Raw genomic sequence first — 21,256 nt, 5'->3', positions numbered from 1 at the left:
TCCCCCAGGCAAACTGAATCCCTTTTGTTGCTTGCCCTTCACAGTATCTTGTATGTTACCTGGTAGCACTCCACTGAATGGAAGATGTATATGATACATTCAGCAGCAGGTTAATGCTACTTAGAATATCCGATAGCAGTTAGAGCATTCAATATCACTTTAAACCCACACATAGCAGAAACTACACTATCAATTTTTAACAAAATTATATTAAAAATTACTGGTGATCACTTACCTGTATCAAGTAACCTGAACTTGTAAGCCACAAAGTTGCTTTTTACTAAGTTAATTGTTTTGTTTTAAAACTAAGACTGAATAACTCAAAGGTACAATCATTTCCTTCCATCTCTCTTATTTGTGTTGTCAGTACCCCAATCACCCTGATTTAGATGTCAAGTCTATTAACACTGCAGGTCTGCAGCTGGAGTTATAAGAGTGACAAAGTCTGTACATCCCTAGAGAAAGATGCCAAGTGGTTTTTCAGGTGATAGCTAGATGAAACCTTAGTAAATACATTATTAAACCAGAACATAACAGAATGGGGGAAAAGACTGCCACGGCTAGATATTATACAGCCATTTCTACTATGAAACTAAGAATCTCACATAAAAACTTGGAGCATTTCTGTTTTATATGAGAAGACAGTTTTGCAAGCACACATATTTCAATTTACAATGCATGGATGGACTGGTATGCCCATATGAATCCCCAGTTTCAACAAGGCTCTGCATGGGTGCATCAATCTCCCTATACACTATAAATGGCAGGACTGAGGGATTATTAATTAAAATATAAAGCCATGAATTGTAGACAAGTGCAAGTATTTTTGTAATGGAAGAAAACTGATACTGGAACAGATTTTATAGATATTAATATACTTACTTGCTTCTTGTGTTTCTAAAGAACTTGTAATTGTTTCCAGATTATGTTCATCCACCAACATTGTACCTTCTACTCCATTCTGATTGGAAATGGCATGAGGTGCATTTTTATGAGCCTTGTTTTTACCTATTTCAAATTAAAGCAATATGTAAATAGACATTTCTATCTCAAGTACATAAATTTTTCTGTTTAAAATTAAATGAGCACAGTTTAAATAAACAATTACACATGTTCAGTATATGAAGACACAAAGAAGAACTATTCACTGATTCTCACTGGAGATCCATCAATAACTTGAAAACATTTCCATTTTTACTAAGTGCATTCCTGGAACCATACTGATCTGACATAAGAAATAAAAGCTCCAGTTGAATAAAAAACAAAATAGCAAGACAAGCATGATCTATAGCCTCCTGTCAACAGAAAGCTAAAATGAAGACAAATGTGTAACCACTGACACACAACATAAAAATATTTACTTGAAATACTTGAAAGTGATCCATACGAAATCCAAAGAGATATTAAATTGATGGCTAATCAGATTTGAGGGGAATAACAGTATAAAATCCACTTCTCCCAGTCTGCAAAGGTACTCTGCTAAATCAATCCTGCTTTTCAAGCAAAGTTTTGAATGCGTCACCATTCAAGCCCATCCTTTACAGATGTGTAAACCCTAACCTACCAGGTTCAAAAAGGTCAAAGAGTGCCTGAAAAGCTGGGTCTGACTCGGTCTGTTCCAGGATGTCCTGTATTGCTTCTTCTGACATATGGATTTCATTCTGAAAAAACAGTGAAGTCACAAAGAACTGATTTACATAGTAATTTACATACTAAATAATGAGTACAGTAACTCATCGCTTAACTTTGTAGTTATGTTCCTGAAAAATGCTACTTTAAGCGAAATGATGTTAAGCGAATCCAATTTCCCCATAAGAATTTTTTTCAGCAGACAAAAGACTATATATTGACATACACACAAGTTTTAAACAAACAATTTAATACTGTACACAGCAATGATGGTTGTGAAGCTTGGTTGAGGTGGTGGAGTCAGAGGGTGGGATATTTCCCAGGGAATGCCTTACTGCTAAATGATGAACTAGCACTCGGCTGAGCCCTCAAGAGTTAATACGTTATTAATGTAGCCTCACACTCTACAAGGCAGCATGAATGGATGGAGGAGACACAGCACGGCAGAGAGACACTGTGTGTGTGTGTGTGTGTGTGTGTGTGTGTGTGTGTGTGTGTGTGTGTGTGTGTGTGTGTGTGTGTGTGTGTGTGTGTGTGAGAGAGAGAGAGAGACCCATTTTATTTAATCTATTTATAACTGACCTCGGAACCGATTGCAGGAGTGGGCTGATAAAGTTTGCGGATGATACGAAGGTGGGAGGCGTTGTAAATTCGGAGGAGGATAGGGATATCCTGCAGGGAGACTTGAACGAGCTTGTGAATTGGAGTATCAGGAATAGGATGAAATTTAATAGTAAAAAGTGTAAGGTGATGCATTTGGGGATGACTAATAAAAATTTTAGTTACAAGATGGGGACGCACTGGTTAGAAGTAACGGAAGAGGAGAAGGACCTAGGGGTCCTGGTAGACCGCAGGATGACTATGAGTCGACAATGCGACGTGGCGGTGGAAAAAGCCAATGCTGTCTTGGGATGCATTAGGCGAGGTATATCTAGTAGGGATAAGGAGGTCCTGCTTCCGTTGTACAAGGTGCTGGTGAGACCTCATTTGGAGTACTGTGTGCAGTTCTGGTCTCCCATGTTTAAAAAAGATGAACTCAAACTGGAACGGGTGCAGAGAAGGGCCACTAGGATGATCAGAGGAATGGAAAACCTGTCGTATGAAAAGAGACTAGAGGAGCTTGGGTTGTTTAGTCTGACAAAGCGAAGGCTGAGGGGGGATATGATTGCTATCTTTAAATATATTAGAGGGATTAATACGAGGGAGGGAGAAGAATTATTCCAGCTTAGTACTAATGTGGATACGAGAACGAATGGATATAAACTGGCCGTGGGGAGGTTCAGGCTTGAAATTAGACGAAGGTTTCTGACCGTCAGAGGGGTGAAATATTGGAACGGCCTTCCGAGGGAAACGGTGGGGGCGACGGACCTGTCTGGTTTTAAGATTAAGTTAGATAAATTTATGGAGGGAATGGTTTAATGGTAAAACATAGCAGTCAAGGAAAACCAAGAAATGGTAGGTAAATTGTATAATGGCTGACAGGGGTCAGGCTGGAGACTCTTGCCTATATGCTCGGGGTCTTACTGATCGCCATATTTGGGGTCGGGAAGGAATTTTCCTCCAGGGCAGATTGGCTGAGCCTCTGGAGGTTTTTCGCCTTCCTCCGCAGCATAGGGCAGGGATCTCTAGCAGGAGGGTTTCTGCCGATTGAAGTCACCTAAAACAGGATTGGGGACTTCAACAGCAGAGTCCAGGGAAGGGGTAGGGACGGTTTTGTGGCCTGCAGCATGCAGGGGGTCAGACCAGATGATCATAATGGTCCCTTCTGACCTTAAAGTCTATGAGTCTATGAGTCTATGAGAGACACCGTGTGTGAGAGAGAAAGATGTGCATTGCCCCTTTAAGTATGCTGACCGCACTCTAAGTACACTGCCTTTTTAAGTAGATCAGCAAGTTGAGACAGCAGCTGCTGCCAGCAAGCTCCCTCCGTCCTAAGCCCTGTCATGTCCCCACCCAGCTCTGTGGAGATGGGGTACAGGAGTGAGGGGAGGGGGACACCCTGACATTAGCACCCCTCTTTCCCCCCTCCCCCACTCTGCATAGCAAGCAGGAGGCTCCTGGTAGCAGCTCCAAGGCAGAGAGCAGGAGCAGCACACACAGTTGGGGGAGGGACAGCTGAACTGCTCGGCAGTTGGTAGCGTGCTGGGTGGCTGCAGCACAGGGAATTTAGGGGAGCTAATAGGGAAGCTGCAGCACAGGGAACTTAGGGGAGTTGATAGGGAGGCTGCCGGTACACCCTGGTTCCAAGCCCCCACCAGCTAGCTCCAACAGGCTGCTCTTTCTGCAAGCAGTGGACAAAGCAAGCGGCTGCCAAACAATGTTATAAGGGAGCATTGTGCAACTTTAAACGATCATGTTCTCTAATTGATCAGCAACGTAACAACAAAACAAGGTTAACCGGGACGATGTTAAGTGAGGAGTTACTGTAAAATAAACAAGACAATAAGAAGCCACACGACTGAAATGAGCTCCTGTGGCTGACCCTGACACCCAGACCTTTTGGGAGAAGCCCTAGGAGTTGTTGCTCATCACAAAGGGCATGATTGGGGGGGGGAAGAGGGATAGCTCAGTGGTTTGAGCATTCCCCTGCTAAATCCAGAGTTGAGAGTTCAATCCTTGAGGGGGCCATTTAGGAATCTGGGGCAAAAATTTGTCTGGGGATTGGTCCTGCTTTGAGCAGGGGGTTGGACTAGATGACATCCTGAGGTCCCTTCCAACCCTGATATTCTATGATTCTATCACTACAAAACTAAGTCAACTTCAGTGAAGTCAACATACAGTCACTGCAGTAATTAAAGCGGTATTTCACATCTACGCTATGCTCCTTCTGTTGGCAGTGTGCATCCTCACCAGGAGTGCTTCCACCTACTTAACTGTGTGGGGCTCAGTTGTGGAGCTCCAGCGGTCAGAGGTCTGGCAGCCAGTGCTCCCCCCAACCATGAGAGCAGAGCAACTATCATCAAGCAACCATCTTTGGGGCACTAGAGAAGACAATTGCTACACCATGCCAACCCATATGGGGGCACCCCAGTAGTGAGTCAACCCTTCTACAATTCTATTCTGTCCCAGTAACTGAAGAGAGAAATCTATCTAATTCAGCTGGTAGCAAAGCATAGGATTAGATGAGAATAAATATGCAGGCACCTGACTGTATGTTGTTTTTAATTCCTTTTTCTCTGTTTTGTTCCAACTCTAAATAAAAAGACTGTCATACGGACGCTGTTGGTAAATATAACTGGTCACAGGTTCCCAAAGGGAGGGGTCCCTGGGGCAGGAAACCCAGTTAAACCTACAGGCGACAGGGGGTTGGTATACATAGGGCAGCGTACCCAGCTCCTGGCCTAAGAATGAAAGAATCACAAAATTCCACCTTGAGACAGGGAAGGGCAAAAGGCAGACCACCTGAGGAGGATGCACTCAGATAAACAAGAAAGGGGACATTTAGCCTCATTACCATGACCGTTACTTAACTGACAACTATGTAGCTTTCATAAGACAAATGTGAAAAGAGCACTGACTTCAAAGCAAGGTATTTATGCTATGTTTAGCAGGATCCCACATAGCAGCTGTGGCTTTATCAGCTCAAATGTGAGTTATTGCAAGTCTACCTGAAGTCCAAAGATTTCATCAATTGAAGACTCCTGTTCTGCAGGACCACTGTCTGTCTGTTTAGGAATCTGAGCAACACTGCCCTCACTGGAACACAATTAAAAACAGTTAGTATAGAATTCAGAAGTAAAACAGGTACACAAGATCAGGATATTTCATACATAAATTTATTACCTGCCCAAAAATTTGTTAATGTTTTCTGCAAGCTTCTCCTGAAGAGATTTGTTGCTCAGGATTTTCTCTCTGGCATTTTCAATGACCAATTGCTACAAAACAGTTTTAAAGTGGTCAGAATTATATTTTTTATAATTACTAGAAAAGGAATATCAATTTCCAATTTACTAGTAAGATCAGATTCATGTTCAGGACACTAACAGTTTGAATACACAGAAAAGACTCATAATAATGAGGAAGTTTATCATAACTACTACTGTAACAGACATCTAGTGAGAAGGATACGAGCAGCCCACTCTCTCCCATGCCCAACTCCCTCCTCCAGAGACAACAAGATCAGAGAGACCTTTGGAGTTTCTCTATGCAGACATCTGTTCCAACTGCTTTTCATGGTAGACACCACCTGTCACCGATACAAACTCACCCTTGAAAAAAATTTATCTCCTTGGCCATGTAACATCACATGCTGCCCACAGAGACACCCAGATCTATGCCTACATGACAAGTGCAGTGTCTGGATGATATTCAGGTCTAACTGACTAAACACTAATTGCCAAAGATCTGTCTGGGGCAGCACGGGGCATCCTTGAGCACTGTCAAATTTGGCCCTGAAAGGGAAGATTAAAAACAGACTGATAATTGACTTGACTGTTAATGTTGAGGTTTCTTGAACAGCGTCTAAAAGTGCTTCCTCAAGGGTTACCACCTGTCCTCTCTAAGAAAAACATTGAAAACTCTACCAACAGAAGCTCCAGTATTTCTTTTCCCCCCTATGTAATTAAGGATTATTGTACAGTATATGATCAAAGGGAAAAGATAAGATTGTGCATACAGATTCAACTGTACTTCCTGAGTTTCAGCCTCTTACCACCTAACCTTACCAACTCAACATAATTTTTTTTGTAAGAAATTACTAGGTTCGTTTGTTTCATTTTAAAATGATGGGGAGGGGGAAAGCAACTTATGTAATTTCACTCTCAGGACCTCAAAGTATGGCTTGCTTGCAAAAAGTAGCAATAATGCACGTAAGTCTGAAACTATTTTTTTTTTGATACCACCAGAACATATTTTTCCAAATATAAAAGAAAATTTCCTATAACTTTTATTAACTGAAACACTTTACAGCCAAAATGACTGAAGACTAACGTTGAAAGTTGGCACTAGGTGTAGCAGAGAAATTTGGTTTTACTTTGACCAAGTTATGACCCTTTGGAAATTTCATGTTGGACATGAACAGTACATTTTGCAGAGGGTTTATATCACTTAACTTGTTAAGCATACAGCTAAAATACCCTGTGTTGCATATGCATGTGCTACAACAGCTGCAGAATGAAAAGCACAGTAATAAGAACCCATGACAGTGGCCCCACTGAACATTATAAGGGCCGAGGAACTCCTGCTCTGACACATCTTAGGAGCCTCCAGAAAATTTGCAGGGAAGAGATATCTCTCCTACAGATTTGTGCTGCATGGAACAGGATCCCCCCGCCCCACACACACACACAAACATACGTACTTTCTTCATATTCAGATGCCTGAACCATTTTTGCTTAAGCTTTCAAAAACAACTAAAAGTTTGAACTTTGGGCAGACAACAAGACTGGAAAATTTCAGCCTGAAAAGTCAGAGCATCAATTACGAATGACTGAAACCTTAGTATCATAGTGGAAACCAGTTTAATTTTAACTATAGTGGCGACTCCTGCTATTATTACTTGAAGAGAAAGCTGTCTGGGGTCAGAATCAAAATTTTGATTCTGGTTCGTATTTTTAACCTAGTATCAAACTCTATCATTTATGGAAGACATTTACTTTTAAGAAACCCAGTCAAACAGGGAGGACTAATCAGTCCTTTAATACGTTGCTTATCATAACTACAGTAACTCCTCACTTAACGTCCTAGTTATGGTCTTGAAAAATGCAACTTAAGCAAAATGATGTTAGTGAATCCAGTTTCCCCATAAGAATTAATGTAGATGGGGGGGTTTAGATTTCAGGGAAATTTTTTTCGCCAGACAAAAGACCTTATAGACATATATAGTATTAAGTTTTGAATAATTTTAAACAAACAATTTAATACTGTACTCACCAATGATGATTGTGAAGCTTGGTTGAGGCAGGGTCGTAGCAGGGTCGGGGGATTGCCCCGCTCCACCCGCCGGGCATTCCAGCCAGGGAATGGGGTCGGGGCACGGGGGCTTCCACCGCTCTTCCCGCCTGGGGCTCCTGCCGGGGAGCAGGTTGGGAGCGCAGGGGAATGCCGGGCAGGCAGAGCAGGGCAAGCACTCTGCGCCCCAATCCGGTCCCTGACAGGAGCACTGAGCAGGCGGGGTGGGAAGAGACAAACAACGTTATAAGGGAACATTGCAGGACTTTAAAGGAGTTTGTTCTCAAATAGGTCAGCGACCTATTAACGAAACAATGTTAACCGGGACAATGTTAAGTGAGGAGTTACTGCATTCTGGAAATCCGGTAGCAGATTCAGTGCTTTAGACCTAAGATGTAAGACCGATGATATTTAAATCCTAGATAACTAAAGTTGTTTGAATTGGGTCATCATGCATTTAACTACCTAGTGAGTATGGCATGGAAATTTTTTGAATGAATATTGGCTTGGCTACAGAAGAAATGGAGCTTTTTAATTTGTCAGAACACAGGGACATAGAGCACTCCTTTCTACTCTATCCTTGCCAATAGAAGTCCTTAAAATGAAACGGTGGTGTTTTGTTTTTATACTTACAGGGAAATTGCTATCTATGAGTTCCTGGAGGGGTTCACTTTCTTCTTCCACTACCACCACACTGGAGTCCTGAAAACTTCTGCTTGTTGAATGAGGTCCAGGGGATGCAATACTTTTCTTCTTCTGAGATTCACTGAAACATTTTTGGAAGTTTATGCCATATTTTGTGAAAATGCATTCATTGTAAACAATGTTGGGAAAAGATTCTGTCCACAAGAGGTTACTGACTCACGCCATAAATAAATACTTCCTCTTCCAACCTTGCAATTAGAAAATTTTAACTAATCAAAACTGAACTGCATATTTGTAATGAAAAACTAAACAAAACAATTTTAATCGTGTTCTCTCTGTCTAGTCAAGTATGTTAAACAAGACACCCTATACCTAATCTAGGATATCAGGTTAATTATCAAGTACATAAATAAATTAGGCGAATGGGCAACATGATGGCAAATTAACTTTAATGTCCACAAATGCAAGGCAATGCATGTTGGAGGAGAAAAAATTAAAGTGCTTATACCTTAAAGGGTTCTAAATTAATTGTATCAACTCAAGAAAGGGACTTGGGCATCACTGTTGACAGCTCAATGGAGACCTCTGCTCAATGAGCTACTCTGGTCAAAATAGCAAACAAGATGTTAGATTACATAAGGAATTTGATGGAGAATAATACAGAGAACATTCTAATGCCTATATTTAAATCAATGGTGCAGCCTCATCCGTGAACACTGTGTGCGCTGCACTGATCATCCCTTCTCTAAAAGGATATTGCAGAATTAGTGTGGGTTCAGAGAAGAGCGATGACGATGATATCAAGCAGAGTGCCTCAAGGATCTGTCTTGGGGCTGGATTTATTCAATATCTTCATTAATGATCTGGAGGATGGCAAGGACTGCACCCTCAGCAAGTTTGCAGATGACACTAAACTGGAAGGAGTGGTAGACACACTGGAGGGTAGGGATAGGATACAGAGGGACTTACACAAATTAGAGGATTGGGCCAAAAGAAACCTGATGAGGTTCAACAAGGACAAGTGCAGAGTCCTGCACTTAGGACAGAAGAATCCCATGCACTGCTACAGACTAGGGACCAAATGGCTAGGCAGCAGTTCTGCAGAAAAGGACCTAGGGGTTACAGTGGACGAGAAGCTGGATATGAGTCAACAGTGTGCCCTTGTTGCCAAGAAGGCTAACGGCATTTTGGGCTGTATAAGTAGGGGCATTGCCAGCAGATCGAGGGACGTGATCATTCCCCTCTATTTGACATTGATGAGACCTCATCTGGAGTAGTGGGTCCAGTTTTGGTCCCCACGCTACAAGAAGGATGTGGAAAAATTGGAAAGAGTCCAGCGGAGGGCAACAAAAATGATTAGGGGGCTGGAGCACATGACTTATGAGGAGAGGCTGAGGGAACTGGGATTGTTTAGTCTGCAGAAGAGAAGAATGAGGGGGGATTTGATAGCTGCTTTCAACTCCCTGAAAGGGGGTTCTATAGAGGATGGATCTAGACTGTTCTCAGTGGTACCAGATGACAAAGCAAGAAGTAATGGTCTCAAGTTGCAGTGGGGGAGGTTTATATTAGGAAACACTTTTTCACTAGGAGGGTGGTGAAGCACTGGAATGGGTTACCTAGGGAGGTGGTGGAATCTCCTTCCTTAGAGGTTTTTAAGGTCAGGCTTGACAAAGCCCTGGCTGGGATAATTTAGTTGGGAATTGGTCCTGCTTTGAGCAGGGGGTTGGACTGGATGACCTCCTGAGGTCCCTTCCAACCCTGATATTCTATGATCAAGGATCTGGAAAAACTCTTATACGTAGAGAGACTGAGAAGACTGGGATTCTTTACATTAGAAAAGAGACACGATGAGCACATAAAATAATAAATAGTCTAGAGGAGGAAAACTGAGAACTTCTGTCTTCCCTGTCTCATAACAGAAGAACAAGAGGCCATTTCAATCAAATTAAAAGGTCGGAAATAGAAAACCAATGAAAGGAAACATTTCCACATATTTAACTGGACTGTGGAACTCATTTCCACAGGATGCTGAGTCCAAAAGCTTCTCTAAATCAAAAAAAATGGATTGGATATTTATATGGATATTCAGTTATCATAATTAATGCTAACAAATTTTGGAAAGTATATTAAACCTCATCTTTCAAGGTTTAAGCTTCTCTCTCTAACTACTAGAGATCAGGATGAGACCTACTTGCAGGGTAGGAGGGCAGATTTCCCCACATCTATCTACTGCAAGGTTGTTATACCTACCTCTGAAGCATCTGGTACTGGCTACTGTCAGATACAGGATACAGGATTAGATGGGCCTTGAGTCTGATCCAGTATTGCAATTTTTGTGTTTCAAAGAACCTCATGTTCAAGACAAGCATGTTGCACAAATTATAAACGGAACATTCACCTTTTTCGTCTTCCTGGAGATAGCAAGCTTGAATTAAATTTTCGTTCTTGAGGCCCAGGAACTAGAATATGTATAGAATCACCTGCTTTAAAAAAAGAATATGGGTGACACCAACATCCTTTCTAATGAAGCTTCTTAAGGCGCTAAAGGAAACAGGGATTGCATATTAATATCCCTATCAGTATCTAATTTCCAATCCCCATCCCTCTTGTGAATAGATTACATGTAATTTGGTATCACCATACAAAGCACAGCATTCTGTTTACAAAATCCAGACAAAAACATGCAGATACGATTCAAGTTGCTAATTGTCTTTTCTGGGGATGTTAGGCACACATGGAAGGATCTGAACACAAATTATTTTATGCACCTGTGAGCCACCAACATACATGGAGCAATAGCCCAATATGCAAATTAAAAACAATCTCTTCATTGTGCAATCGTCTTATTCTTAATGTCTGACTTGTTCTGGACACCAGTAAGAATATGCAAAGCAGGAATTTCTCAAAGCAAGCTATCTTTTGTGTAGGATGACTATTACACATTATAAAATAATTCCATCTGTAAACATAAATTGAATAAATAAAAAAAAACAGTAACAAATTTTACTTACTGCTGACATTATTTTCCTGTGTTTGGGACTGGTGTGCAAACAACATATTCAATCTTGTCTGTGATGCATTTTGATTTACTGTTGGTCTGTGAATAATTTGGGTAGTTGCCATACAAGAGGAATTAAGTTGTCCTGACTGGTGGGCTATAGACAACAGTCCTGAGGTTGGAGGAGCTGACTGAAGTATTCTCTGCCTTTTCATTTCTGCAATTCCACTTCTTGTACGTGCTGAGGAAAGTTAAGGCTACAATGAGATCCATTATTGGATATTTTCAAGAGGCAGTTGATTTTCCAGGCAGTAGTCATCATTACTTGAAGATGTAATTATGGGCATCCCAACAGGACCAACTGCTCTTTTAGCAGGGAGGGAGAAAAGAAATGGGGCCTAATAGTACAGTACCTTCTGCAAGAGCTTGTCTACACACAGTTTTTGTATGGCTTTAACTATGTTAGTTTGAAATCAGTATAGTTAAAGCAGTACAGCTAACTAGGATAGGTACAATTAAACCAGTATAAAGGTGCTTGTATCAATGTAGTTTATTCCTCTAAGTTTATGGGCATTTTTATTGCGGCATAACTGCATCCACACTACGGGCTGTACCAATTTTACTATGTAAAACCCACATCTCTAACTGAAATAGTGAAACCAGTACGTACACTGTATGTAAACCAAGCCTGACAAACTTAAGCTGTAGGAGATTCCCAGAACAATAAACACTGTAATTGTGTCCAATATAGGCAATGGGATTGTGGGATTCAAGAGCAAACAATACCTGTATTTAACATTTGTTTTTCTCACAAACGTTTCTGATTAAAGACTTGTAAGGCATAGAGTTTATTCTAGTGATTGTGAAAATAAAATAACTTTGCCGTTTAGAAGTTCATTTGGTAGATCTTCCAAAGAGGTGAATAATTCTAGACAAGTAGCTGTTTATATTTTTTTCCACTTTCTAGTGAGACTAGACTGCAATTGGATTGGTCATGTTTTCAGTTACCTTTTGAACCGTCAATTAAATAAGTTTAAGGGAGTAGAAAATTAAAATCTAGTTTTAGGTGTCAGTACGAGGACTATCAAAACCACAAGGTTGATACTCTTTTGAGGAGAGGTAGGCCTCAATCAAAATCAGTTCTGAACTTGAACCCCATTTATTACATCCATATGATTCAATTAGATACCTACTCCTTTGATTAGCAGAAAATCCTGCAGAATTCTGCATACTCCTACAAAATAAGATAAAACAGTCAAAATAAATAGAAAACACACTAGACACACCTAAACATAAGAAGGATCATTCTATAGTTATGCATTTACTAGTTTATGTGCTAGTCACATACTGATTTGGCAATGTTTCTGGCCGCAGCATGATTAATGTTGATTAAGTTCTTTAAGTGGGATCTACTGTGAAATTAGGTTGAATTTTGGAACCAATAACCACGGCAACTACAGTACTGTGTTATATGACAGTAAGGCCATATCTATATAGGCCATGGAAACCACACTAGCACCTCCCTATCTGATTTCTCTGGCTAGCATAAACGGAGCTTGGACAGTTTTGAGATTCCCACCCAACCATTTTATTGTCAAATGCAGATTCTTTCCCTGCCAATTCACAGAGAAAAACAAACATAAAAAATATCCTCATTACCCTTAGTCAGTGTGTGTAGACAGTATGTTCGTAAAATGTGAAAATGAAGTAAAGGAAAGCTAGGAGGTAGATAGTCTCACTTTAAAGGAAAGTCCTCTATTCTTGATTTCAACATTACAAATTACCTGATCTGAGAAAGAGTATAGTCTAACTTCTTCCACAAAGATGACATAATTGCTGGAACTTCATTTGTGGTTTCTAAAAAAAAAAAAATACATGAACACATTTTTCAGAGAGCTAAAATAGGTAGCTTGAAGGAAGACGTGTCAGAAAACTAGTGTAACATAGTCAAGAGGTAAACACTAAGTAAAATTTTCAGATGTACCTAAGCAACTTCGGAGCCTAAGTCTCATTGTCAAAAATCACTTAGGGCATGGCTACACCTGCAAGATAGAGTGCATTAAAGCAGCCACAGGCGCCCTAACTCCCGACCCATCCACACTGGCAGCGCACTTAGAGTGCCTGGACTCTGCAGCTGGAGCGCTCCTGGTAATCCACCTCCATGAGAAGCATAACGCTTGTTGCACCTCGGCTGAAACGCCCGGGCGTCAGTGTGAATGAGATGTTGCATTACTGAGCTCTGATCAACCTCCAGAAACGTCCCATAATCCCCTTAAGTCAAGTGGCTACTCTTGTCATTGTTTTGGAATCGCTGCAGGCATGCGGATATGCCCTTTCAAAGCTCCGTTTCTGACAGCCGGCATGCTTATCTGCTCCAGGACAAAGCAAACCATTACTGTGGAATGCTGTGTGTGAGAGAGAGAGGCAGGGGGTGGGGGTTGTCTGCTGCTGTCTGAACTTACAAGACAGCATGCTGACATGCTCTCAGCCCCCCAAAAACCCACTCACTCTCCCCCCACATACACACAACACACTCCCTGTCACACTCTACCCCACTCCCCCCATTTGAAAAGTACGTTGCAGCCACTTGCATGCTGCGATAGCTACCACAATGCACTGCTCTCTCTGTGGCCTTTGCAAGAGCTGCTAATATGGCCATGCCAGTGCGCTTGAATCGGACAGTGTGGATACACTGCAGCACTTTCCCTACTGCAGTCTCCGAGGGCTGGTTTAACTCACTCTACATCTGCAAGTGTAGCCATGCCCTTAGGCATTGCAAGTCTATAGTCTTAGTGCCTAAGTCACTTCTGAAAATTGGATTTACGCCTTTAAATTATTCAAGTACTGTACTTTTGAAAATTTCACTGTATATTTATAGCCTTTTACGGGAATCACTGCGCATTTTTGAAAAATGTACCATATATGTATAGTCTTTTACAGGAATATCTGCTCGTTTTGATAAATCACTGAGGGAAGTTAATAATGCTTGAAATATGGGGAGCACACAATCTTTAAAAAACAAATGGAGAGAAGGAAGAATCTCCAAGCAGCTAAGATTATAGAAAAGACTAAAAATCCAAATTAGATTTTTTTGTGCATAGTGGGTCTGAATACTTCGATTTCCCAGTAACTTTAATGGGAATTGTAGATACTAAACAGCTCTCAGAATCAAGTCCACACCTTTTTTAATTCCATACTGCATTAAAATACCTGGTTCATACCCACTTTATTAGCTGAGTTTGAAGTCAGAGAAGCTCATGTCACCTTCCCCAGATTTAGACAAACCTCTTTATAATGCTCTTCAAGATACCAAGTAAATGTTATTTTGCTGCAATGAAATTTGTGCCTTACAGCTAAAATTTTTATTAAACATAAATAAGTGAGGAAAACAACATTACAAAAATATTGAAGATGTGGCAGTTCTTTACATAGGGATCTAAGATCATACACTTAACTACACTGTACGCCCCCACCCAAGTGTCTCAAAGCACCAGCAGAACAAAGTCTAATCACTTGCACAGACGTCAACGGTGAACAAAACTAGGTGGAAGACAGACCCTCATTAGTTGTGTTTTAAAAAACAAACACAGTTGCACTTTTCTCTCTCCTAGCCACACAAAATGTTAATAATTCATTTTGAACTTTTTAAAGATTTTCTATTCAAATTTTTAGAGAGAAAGCATGCACACAATTACTAGCTACGATAACAGACCTCTTTTTTTAAAACTCTGATCAAATTAACAATTATTTGTGTTGTTATAGAACCTAAAAGTCCCAATCTAGACTGGGGATTGTGCTAGGTACAGAGAGAGAGAGATACTGTCTCTACTCCAAAGAGTTTACAACATAAATAGATAAATGAAATGAAGTGCTATACAGCAGATGTCTGACCCTCAGTGCTTACCTTTTGTTTTCATGGCTACATACTCATTAAGAATGGTTGTCAAGTTTTTTCCAAACAAAGACTGAAAGAAAAAAAAAGGATCAGTGTTAGATTAAAGAATCTTCAGCAGCAACCTACACTTTACCTCTTCTATTACATTACTCAAATGATGAAAAAGACTGAGTCCTAACACATTCAGTTCTTGTAGTTCTTTAGGATCAACACCATGTAGACCTGGACACAAATAGATGTAGATTACCCTGCTTATGTTGCTCTCTCAAGGATGCAAAAAGTGTAATCCGGGGACAACATGCATTCCTCAACAATAATCGAAATTTTCAAGCATAAAGCCTTCTGCAGAGTAGCCATTCCAGGACATATCAGCCAAGAATATACTATCTTGCTTTAATTTTCTCTTGTTGTTATGGGATAATAGAGCCAGAGGCAGGAGAAAGTTAGGCAGTGTCATTTTTGATTGTTAGGGAATAGCTGCAATATGCACGCAAGTGAAGGCCATCAGCCTGAGGCAGTACAACATGTTGATAAGAGAACAGACACCTCAGGAGAGTTGCTGCCAAAAGTGAGAGTTTTTAATAATTTTACAGCAAACCATTTGCACCCGTCCCATTACACCATGATTTTAGGTGACACACACAGATTTAGGATTTTCAAATTACTACTATCCTTAGTTTCAGCTTCTTGGTTTGTGTGATATTGGTAATCACCTATAGTCCTCTGATACTTGTTAAAAGCTCTCTTGAATTATAAAGCATGTGAATTCTAATGAGATTTTGGTCCTATGGAATTTTCTAACATCACTTGCATTTAGAAACAGAAAAAAAAAATATTGCCAAGAAAAGGAAAATAATCTATATATTTTCCATCTTAAAAGTTATAAAATAAAAGAATATTTCATTATAATTTACTTTAATAAACCACAATCTTTTTCTCTCCCCTTTGTTTATCTAATTCTTACTGTCCGCAGCTGAATTCAGAACTGAAATTCAAACAGTCCAGTAGGCTACTAGCAACATGACTGATTAAATGCTTATAACTAGATAAAATGTTTTAAGCTCTTTTTTGAGTTGGTGAGTCAGAAACATGGATCTCACAAGGGAGAGATTTCCACCAACTTAGAATATTGCAGGCCAAGGATTCAGAGTTATCAAATGGTGTATTACAAAAATAGAATGCAAGCTGTGAGTAGGTGCAAATATGAATATCAAAGTTGCACGTACAAAAATCAAAGCCATGCCACTTGGAATGCTAGTCAAAACCTCATTTTGAGTGCATTAGAAAGGGCAGCCACTGAAGTGAGAGAGTTAACATGTAGTTATGTTTACATGCATAGTTAATAAACAAATCATGAGTGACAAGACTATAGACAAATTTCACCTCAGTTGGAATAGATAAGGGTAATAAGTGAGGAAGCATTACAGTTGTCAAACTGGAAAAGAATTAATGCATTCACCAGACTTAAATTTGTGCATACTTACTAGCACAACTAGGAGATCTTTAAGTGAAACTGATTTATCTAATTCAAGTTAATATTTATGTGGAACAGACTGTAATTAAATGTTACATCTACACGATACAAAGGTTGTCATACTCATAATAAAGTACTCTTACTTTAAATAACTGTAGCAGCCCGGTAATCAATGTAGCTTCTTGCAATACTTTACCAAAAGTAACTCCATGCTCACAGCTACAAAACAGATTGAATTAAACATTCTCAATACCATCTGCATATTTTACTCTTTTAGATATCTATCCTTCAGTATTATTAGCAATGTAGGATAGAGACAGCTGTGCATATACAATGCTTTATGTGATGCAAAAAAGAGAGAGAGAGAGAGGTTACTATTTCAAACTATTGAAACATTTGGAACAGAATCTGAGTGGTAGATGCGATGTAGTTTACTCACATTCTAAAAGTGCAGAAGTCGGTGTGGACTAATAATAAATTATTTAGGAGAGATTTTCAGACTATACCACAGTGTAACTTTATCTTGTGTGCTGTAAAGATGAACTCACCAGTAAACAGGCTGGAACAAATCCTTCCTCTGTATAGTGCTCAGCATATTCCTTTAAATCTGAGCTTTCCAATATAAATTCACGGCAGGTGGCTAAAAGCTTTTCCTGTTGTAAATATCCTGTAACAGATAAGACAGAAAGTTTTGTTAATTGCTTCTCATGCTACACTTGGTAGATATCAAAGTTCCGATACAACTATACATATAATTAAGCACGCTCATATAGCAACTATCTATGGACTCAATTGACAAAAACTAAAGAAAACAAGTTATATTTTGAAAGACTAGCTCCTTTTCCATACATTTCCCTAATTGTAAAAAAAAAAAAAAAGATTGCGCATAATATTGCTGATGCTGCGCTACATAAATCCAAATAAAGCTACTTTCAGACTAAAACCAATTATTAGTACTACCTAAAGAACTATTACTGTTTATACAGAAACAAGGCTGTGCATAGCTCTCTATAGACAAGAAAATAAAATTATTGCCAGAAAGGATTGACAATCTGAGCAATACATAATAGAGCCCTGCAAATCTGCAGATCTCCATGGACCATGTTTGCAAATCGTGGATGGATGCGGATCCAAATTTTATATCCAGAGCCCTGCAAATCTGCAGATATCTGCTATTATATCCATGCAGGGCTCTATACATGAGCCAAAAATTCCAGTTTTAAATTAAATTGAACTCTACAGTAAATTTTTATAAGATGCATTTCCATACAACAATCAAGATTCTACGTGCATTTTTAACAGTTCCAAAACAGAAAAAACATGAGCAACGTTAAAACATGTTCAGATTTCTTCAAAAAGATGAACATTACTGGCAGATGGCATAACTGGAAAAGTAATATATTTCCATGCTGTAAACTTCATATTCAGTAGACGTACCAACAGTCTCTTGTGCACCTCTGCCCTAAGCCCTGGTCTACACTACGAGTTTAGATCGAATTTAGCAGCATTAGATGGATTTAACCCTGCACCCTGTCCACACGATGAAGCCATTTTTGTCGACTTAAAGGGCTCTTAAAATCAATTTCTGTATTCCTCCCGGATGAGGGGATTAGCGCTGAAATCGACATTGTTGGGTTGAATTTGGGGTAGTGTAGACGCAATTCGATGGTATTGGCCTTCAGGAGCTATCCCAGAGTGCTCTATTGTGACCACTCTGGACAGCACTTTGAACTCAGATGCACTAGCCAGGTACACAGGAAAAGCCCTGGGAACTTTTGAATTTCATTTCCTGTTTGGCCAGCGTGGCGAATTCAGCAGCACAAGTGACCATGTAGTCCCCCCAGAATGTTTCTACGCTCCCCCAACATCTCCGTCCCTGAGGTTATCGCAGATTAGAAGAAAAAAAAAAATGCACTCGCGATGACATGTTTTCCGAGCTCAGGCAGTCCTCCTGCACTGATAGGGCAGAGCGTAATGCATGGAGGCATTCAGCGGCAGAGGCCAGGAAAGAATTGCTGTGTTTGCTTAACGGCAAAGGTATCATGCCTCGCTAGTGATCCTGCCCGAGCCAGGTCGCTGTGTCACATGCACTCCGCGCTGTGTCAGCCTCAGGCCAGGGCATGACCGCTTTGTAAGCGGGAAGGCCATAGCTATAGACATTGCATTAGGTAGCTTCTGTAGCTAGAGAAAACATTCCTGTGCATTTGGCAAAGTCTGTGGCAAAAAAAGAGAAGCCCCGTAGTGTAGTGGTTATCACGTTCACCTAACACACGTAATGGTGTTATGATATAACCTTTAATTAAATCATCATATACTATTTTTTCTACAGGACCCCTGCCTTATTCAGCATACTGGATGAACAGTGCTCACTTAATGAGCAGCTATCCAATATTTTTTTTATCCTTGTGGTTCAATGTGTGGCTCCAGAACTTATTTACTGCACATCACCAAGCCCTGAATACAAAATTATTTATGTCCCCAGCGGCATTTCTATGGCAATTTCAACTTAATAATTTAGTTCTTTACAAACATTAATCAATTTATCTTCACAAAACCCCAAGTGCTGGGGGCTGTGGTTGTTGAGAGCACAAGAGAGACAGTCTTTCTGCTCTCAGTTTTGGTTCAGGGCACTATAGCAGCCCCCTGAAGAAAAGGAGCAATTGCAGGGAAAGTCCTCCTCAGTCTCTGCAGCCCTGGGTTGGAGCATGTGTAATGACGACCATCTTGTCTGACATAGCAGGGACTGAACTGGAGACTTCCAGAGACAAAGCACGAGCTACTACAGTTTGAACTAAAAAGCCACAGTTCTCTAGCTGTGGGATGTAACAACTAATGTCCTCTGCAGATTGGCACAGAAGCAGGACCAGTTGCACTCACCAGTCAATGACATATGCTCAGTGGGAATGACACTGTGCCATCTGATCAGCACAAAGAGCTTGGAGGGGATGGGCCACATTCAATGAAAATGGACTCTTCAGGGAATTTAGCTGCCAAACTCTATCAAGTTTCTACTGAGCATGTCTGAGCTGAATTTTTTCAGAGGCTTATAATAATAGCTTATAAATTATAATACTTTTAATAAGGATGGCAAAGAGCATGTCCTTGACAGCAGGACAATTTATTTCCAAATTTCAATACCCTTAGTCCAAATCATAGAGACACTAGATGCTCAATGAAAGTTTGACAGTCTAGATATTCTGGGTCACCCACATAATTCTTCTGGTAATCAGAAGTTTAGTTAGACCTCATTCACTCTATTTCTTTTTGTAGAAAGATACAAGAAAACATGACCTTTATACATTTGGATTACACTTTGAGATAGTACAGGCTCCCCCCAAATTAAGACACAGCCTGTTAATGTTGTTTCACGTGTCAGTTTGCATCTTGACAGGTCTTTTTGCATTACACCAACTGTGTTAAGGCAGGGCCACAGACAGTAAAATCTTTATGGCATAAACGTGTTCTCAGCTTGGGTATTGCAACCAGATCCAAAGAAGGTCAGTGTTACTCTCTTGCTTTAGGGCTATGTGGGAGGGGAATCGCGAATCTTTTTTTCTGTTATAACACGAGGGCACAGTAGGGAACAACCATTGGCAAAGGCGCTCTGTATTTCTGCATTTTCCACAGCCCCGACCACGTTGTCAGTGGCTAACAAGTGACAACAGGGAAACTGTACAAGTAACTGCCTTATGCGGCAGCCTTTGGCCCTAAGGGGCCCTCCGACAACGCGCCCCAAAGGCACGGGTCGCAGGTCTGCTCCTGCCGCGGTAGGGCCACGCCTCCTGCACGCAGCCAGTTTGCGTTGGTTGCTGACCAGGGCACGTCGAACAGCCCCGGTGCCTGCGAGGCCCCTACCCCAGGGAGCGACGGCTGCAGCCCGGCGCCCTCGCGGCCCCCGCCCCTGATACAAGCGGTGGCTGCAGCTCCGGCCCCGCACGGCGGGCGCGGCCAGCGGAGCGGGAGACGTGACCCGCCCGGTCCCCGGACTCACCCAGCACCAGCCGGGCCACGTCGGACGGCAGCAGCATGGCCCCGCGCGGGGCTGGGCACGGCAGCGGCGGCCCCCGGGAGCGCAGCCAACCAGCCCCGCGACCTCCGACTGCCAAGGCGCGGAATCGGAAACTGGGAGCCACCTTCCGCCCCGCCCAATTCCTTCCGCCGGAAGTAAGCGCGCTTCCGCTTGCAGGTCGCCACCAGACAATGCGTGATGGAGAGGCGCATGCGTATTCGCCTCTCTTAGACTCTTGCCCTGGGGCACCTCGCGTTCGCGGAGGCAGCGTGGGGACTGGGGACACCGCGTGCGGTAACTGACTCCGGGTGGCGGTTGTAGCCCAGCGGGGGAGGAGTCGGGTGCGCCAAGCCTCGAGTCTGAGCTCAGATTCTGGGGCTGCCTTGGTCACCGGGTCCTACCGGCAGCGCAGTCTGGACTCTCCTGGCATCCCCGGCCACCTCACACCCCCGTCTCCCCGCGCCCCTTCCGCCGGCCACCTCACACCCCCGTCTCCCCGCGCCCCTTCCCCCCCGGCCACCTCACACCCCCGTCTCCCCGCGCCCCTTCCGCCGGCCACCTCACACCCCCGTCTCCCCGCGCCCCTTCCCCCCCGGCCACCTCACACCCCCGTCTCCCCGCGCCCCTTCCGCCGGCCACCTCACACCCCCGTCTCCCCGCGCCCCTTCCCCCCCGGCCACCTCACACCCCCGTCTCCCCGCGCCCCTTCCGCCGGCC

At 41.9% G+C, this 21,256-nt stretch overlaps 2 protein-coding genes across 5 annotated transcripts in view; one reads left to right on the top strand and one right to left on the bottom strand.

The window, feature by feature from the left end:
- LOC117871150 (protein NPAT) overlaps window positions 1–20,676 on the bottom strand; it is a 34,543-nt gene extending 13,867 nt beyond the window's left edge. The window contains exons 1-13 of one of the 3 annotated variants that reach the window (XM_034758837.1): window positions 20,522–20,675; window positions 17,079–17,197; window positions 16,674–16,749; window positions 15,066–15,126; window positions 12,946–13,018; window positions 12,355–12,395; window positions 11,175–11,402; window positions 10,562–10,646; window positions 8,152–8,284; window positions 5,413–5,504; window positions 5,238–5,325; window positions 1,565–1,661; window positions 883–1,008 (exon numbers count right to left, since the gene is read on the bottom strand). In XM_034758837.1, coding sequence (XP_034614728.1) covers window positions 883–1,008; window positions 1,565–1,661; window positions 5,238–5,325; window positions 5,413–5,504; window positions 8,152–8,284; window positions 10,562–10,646; window positions 11,175–11,402; window positions 12,355–12,395; window positions 12,946–13,018; window positions 15,066–15,126; window positions 16,674–16,749; window positions 17,079–17,125 — 1,147 coding nt within the window. In that variant the 5' untranslated portion in view covers window positions 17,126–17,197; window positions 20,522–20,675. Of the gene's footprint in view, window positions 1–882; window positions 1,009–1,564; window positions 1,662–5,237; window positions 5,326–5,412; window positions 5,505–8,151; window positions 8,285–10,561; window positions 10,647–11,174; window positions 11,403–12,354; window positions 12,396–12,945; window positions 13,019–15,065; window positions 15,127–16,673; window positions 16,750–17,078; window positions 17,198–20,521 lie in introns of all 3 variants that reach the window. The other 2 variants (XM_034758835.1, XM_034758836.1) reach the window with 2 other exon arrangements.
- Window positions 20,677–20,729: 53 nt separating this feature from the next.
- ATM (ATM serine/threonine kinase) overlaps window positions 20,730–21,256 on the top strand; it is a 113,632-nt gene continuing 113,105 nt past the window's right edge. For both annotated transcript variants that reach the window (XM_034758832.1, XM_034758834.1), the window contains exon 1: window positions 20,730–20,833. The gene's annotated coding sequence lies outside the window, so the exon portion shown is untranslated. The remainder of the gene's footprint in view (window positions 20,834–21,256) is intronic.

The sequence above is a fragment of the Trachemys scripta genome, chromosome 1 (assembly GCF_013100865.1).
Source record: "Trachemys scripta elegans isolate TJP31775 chromosome 1, CAS_Tse_1.0, whole genome shotgun sequence".
Classification (NCBI taxonomy): Eukaryota; Metazoa; Chordata; order Testudines; family Emydidae; genus Trachemys; species Trachemys scripta.
Note: the sequence above shows the minus strand (reverse complement) of the source record. Positions and strands in the feature narration are given on the sequence as shown.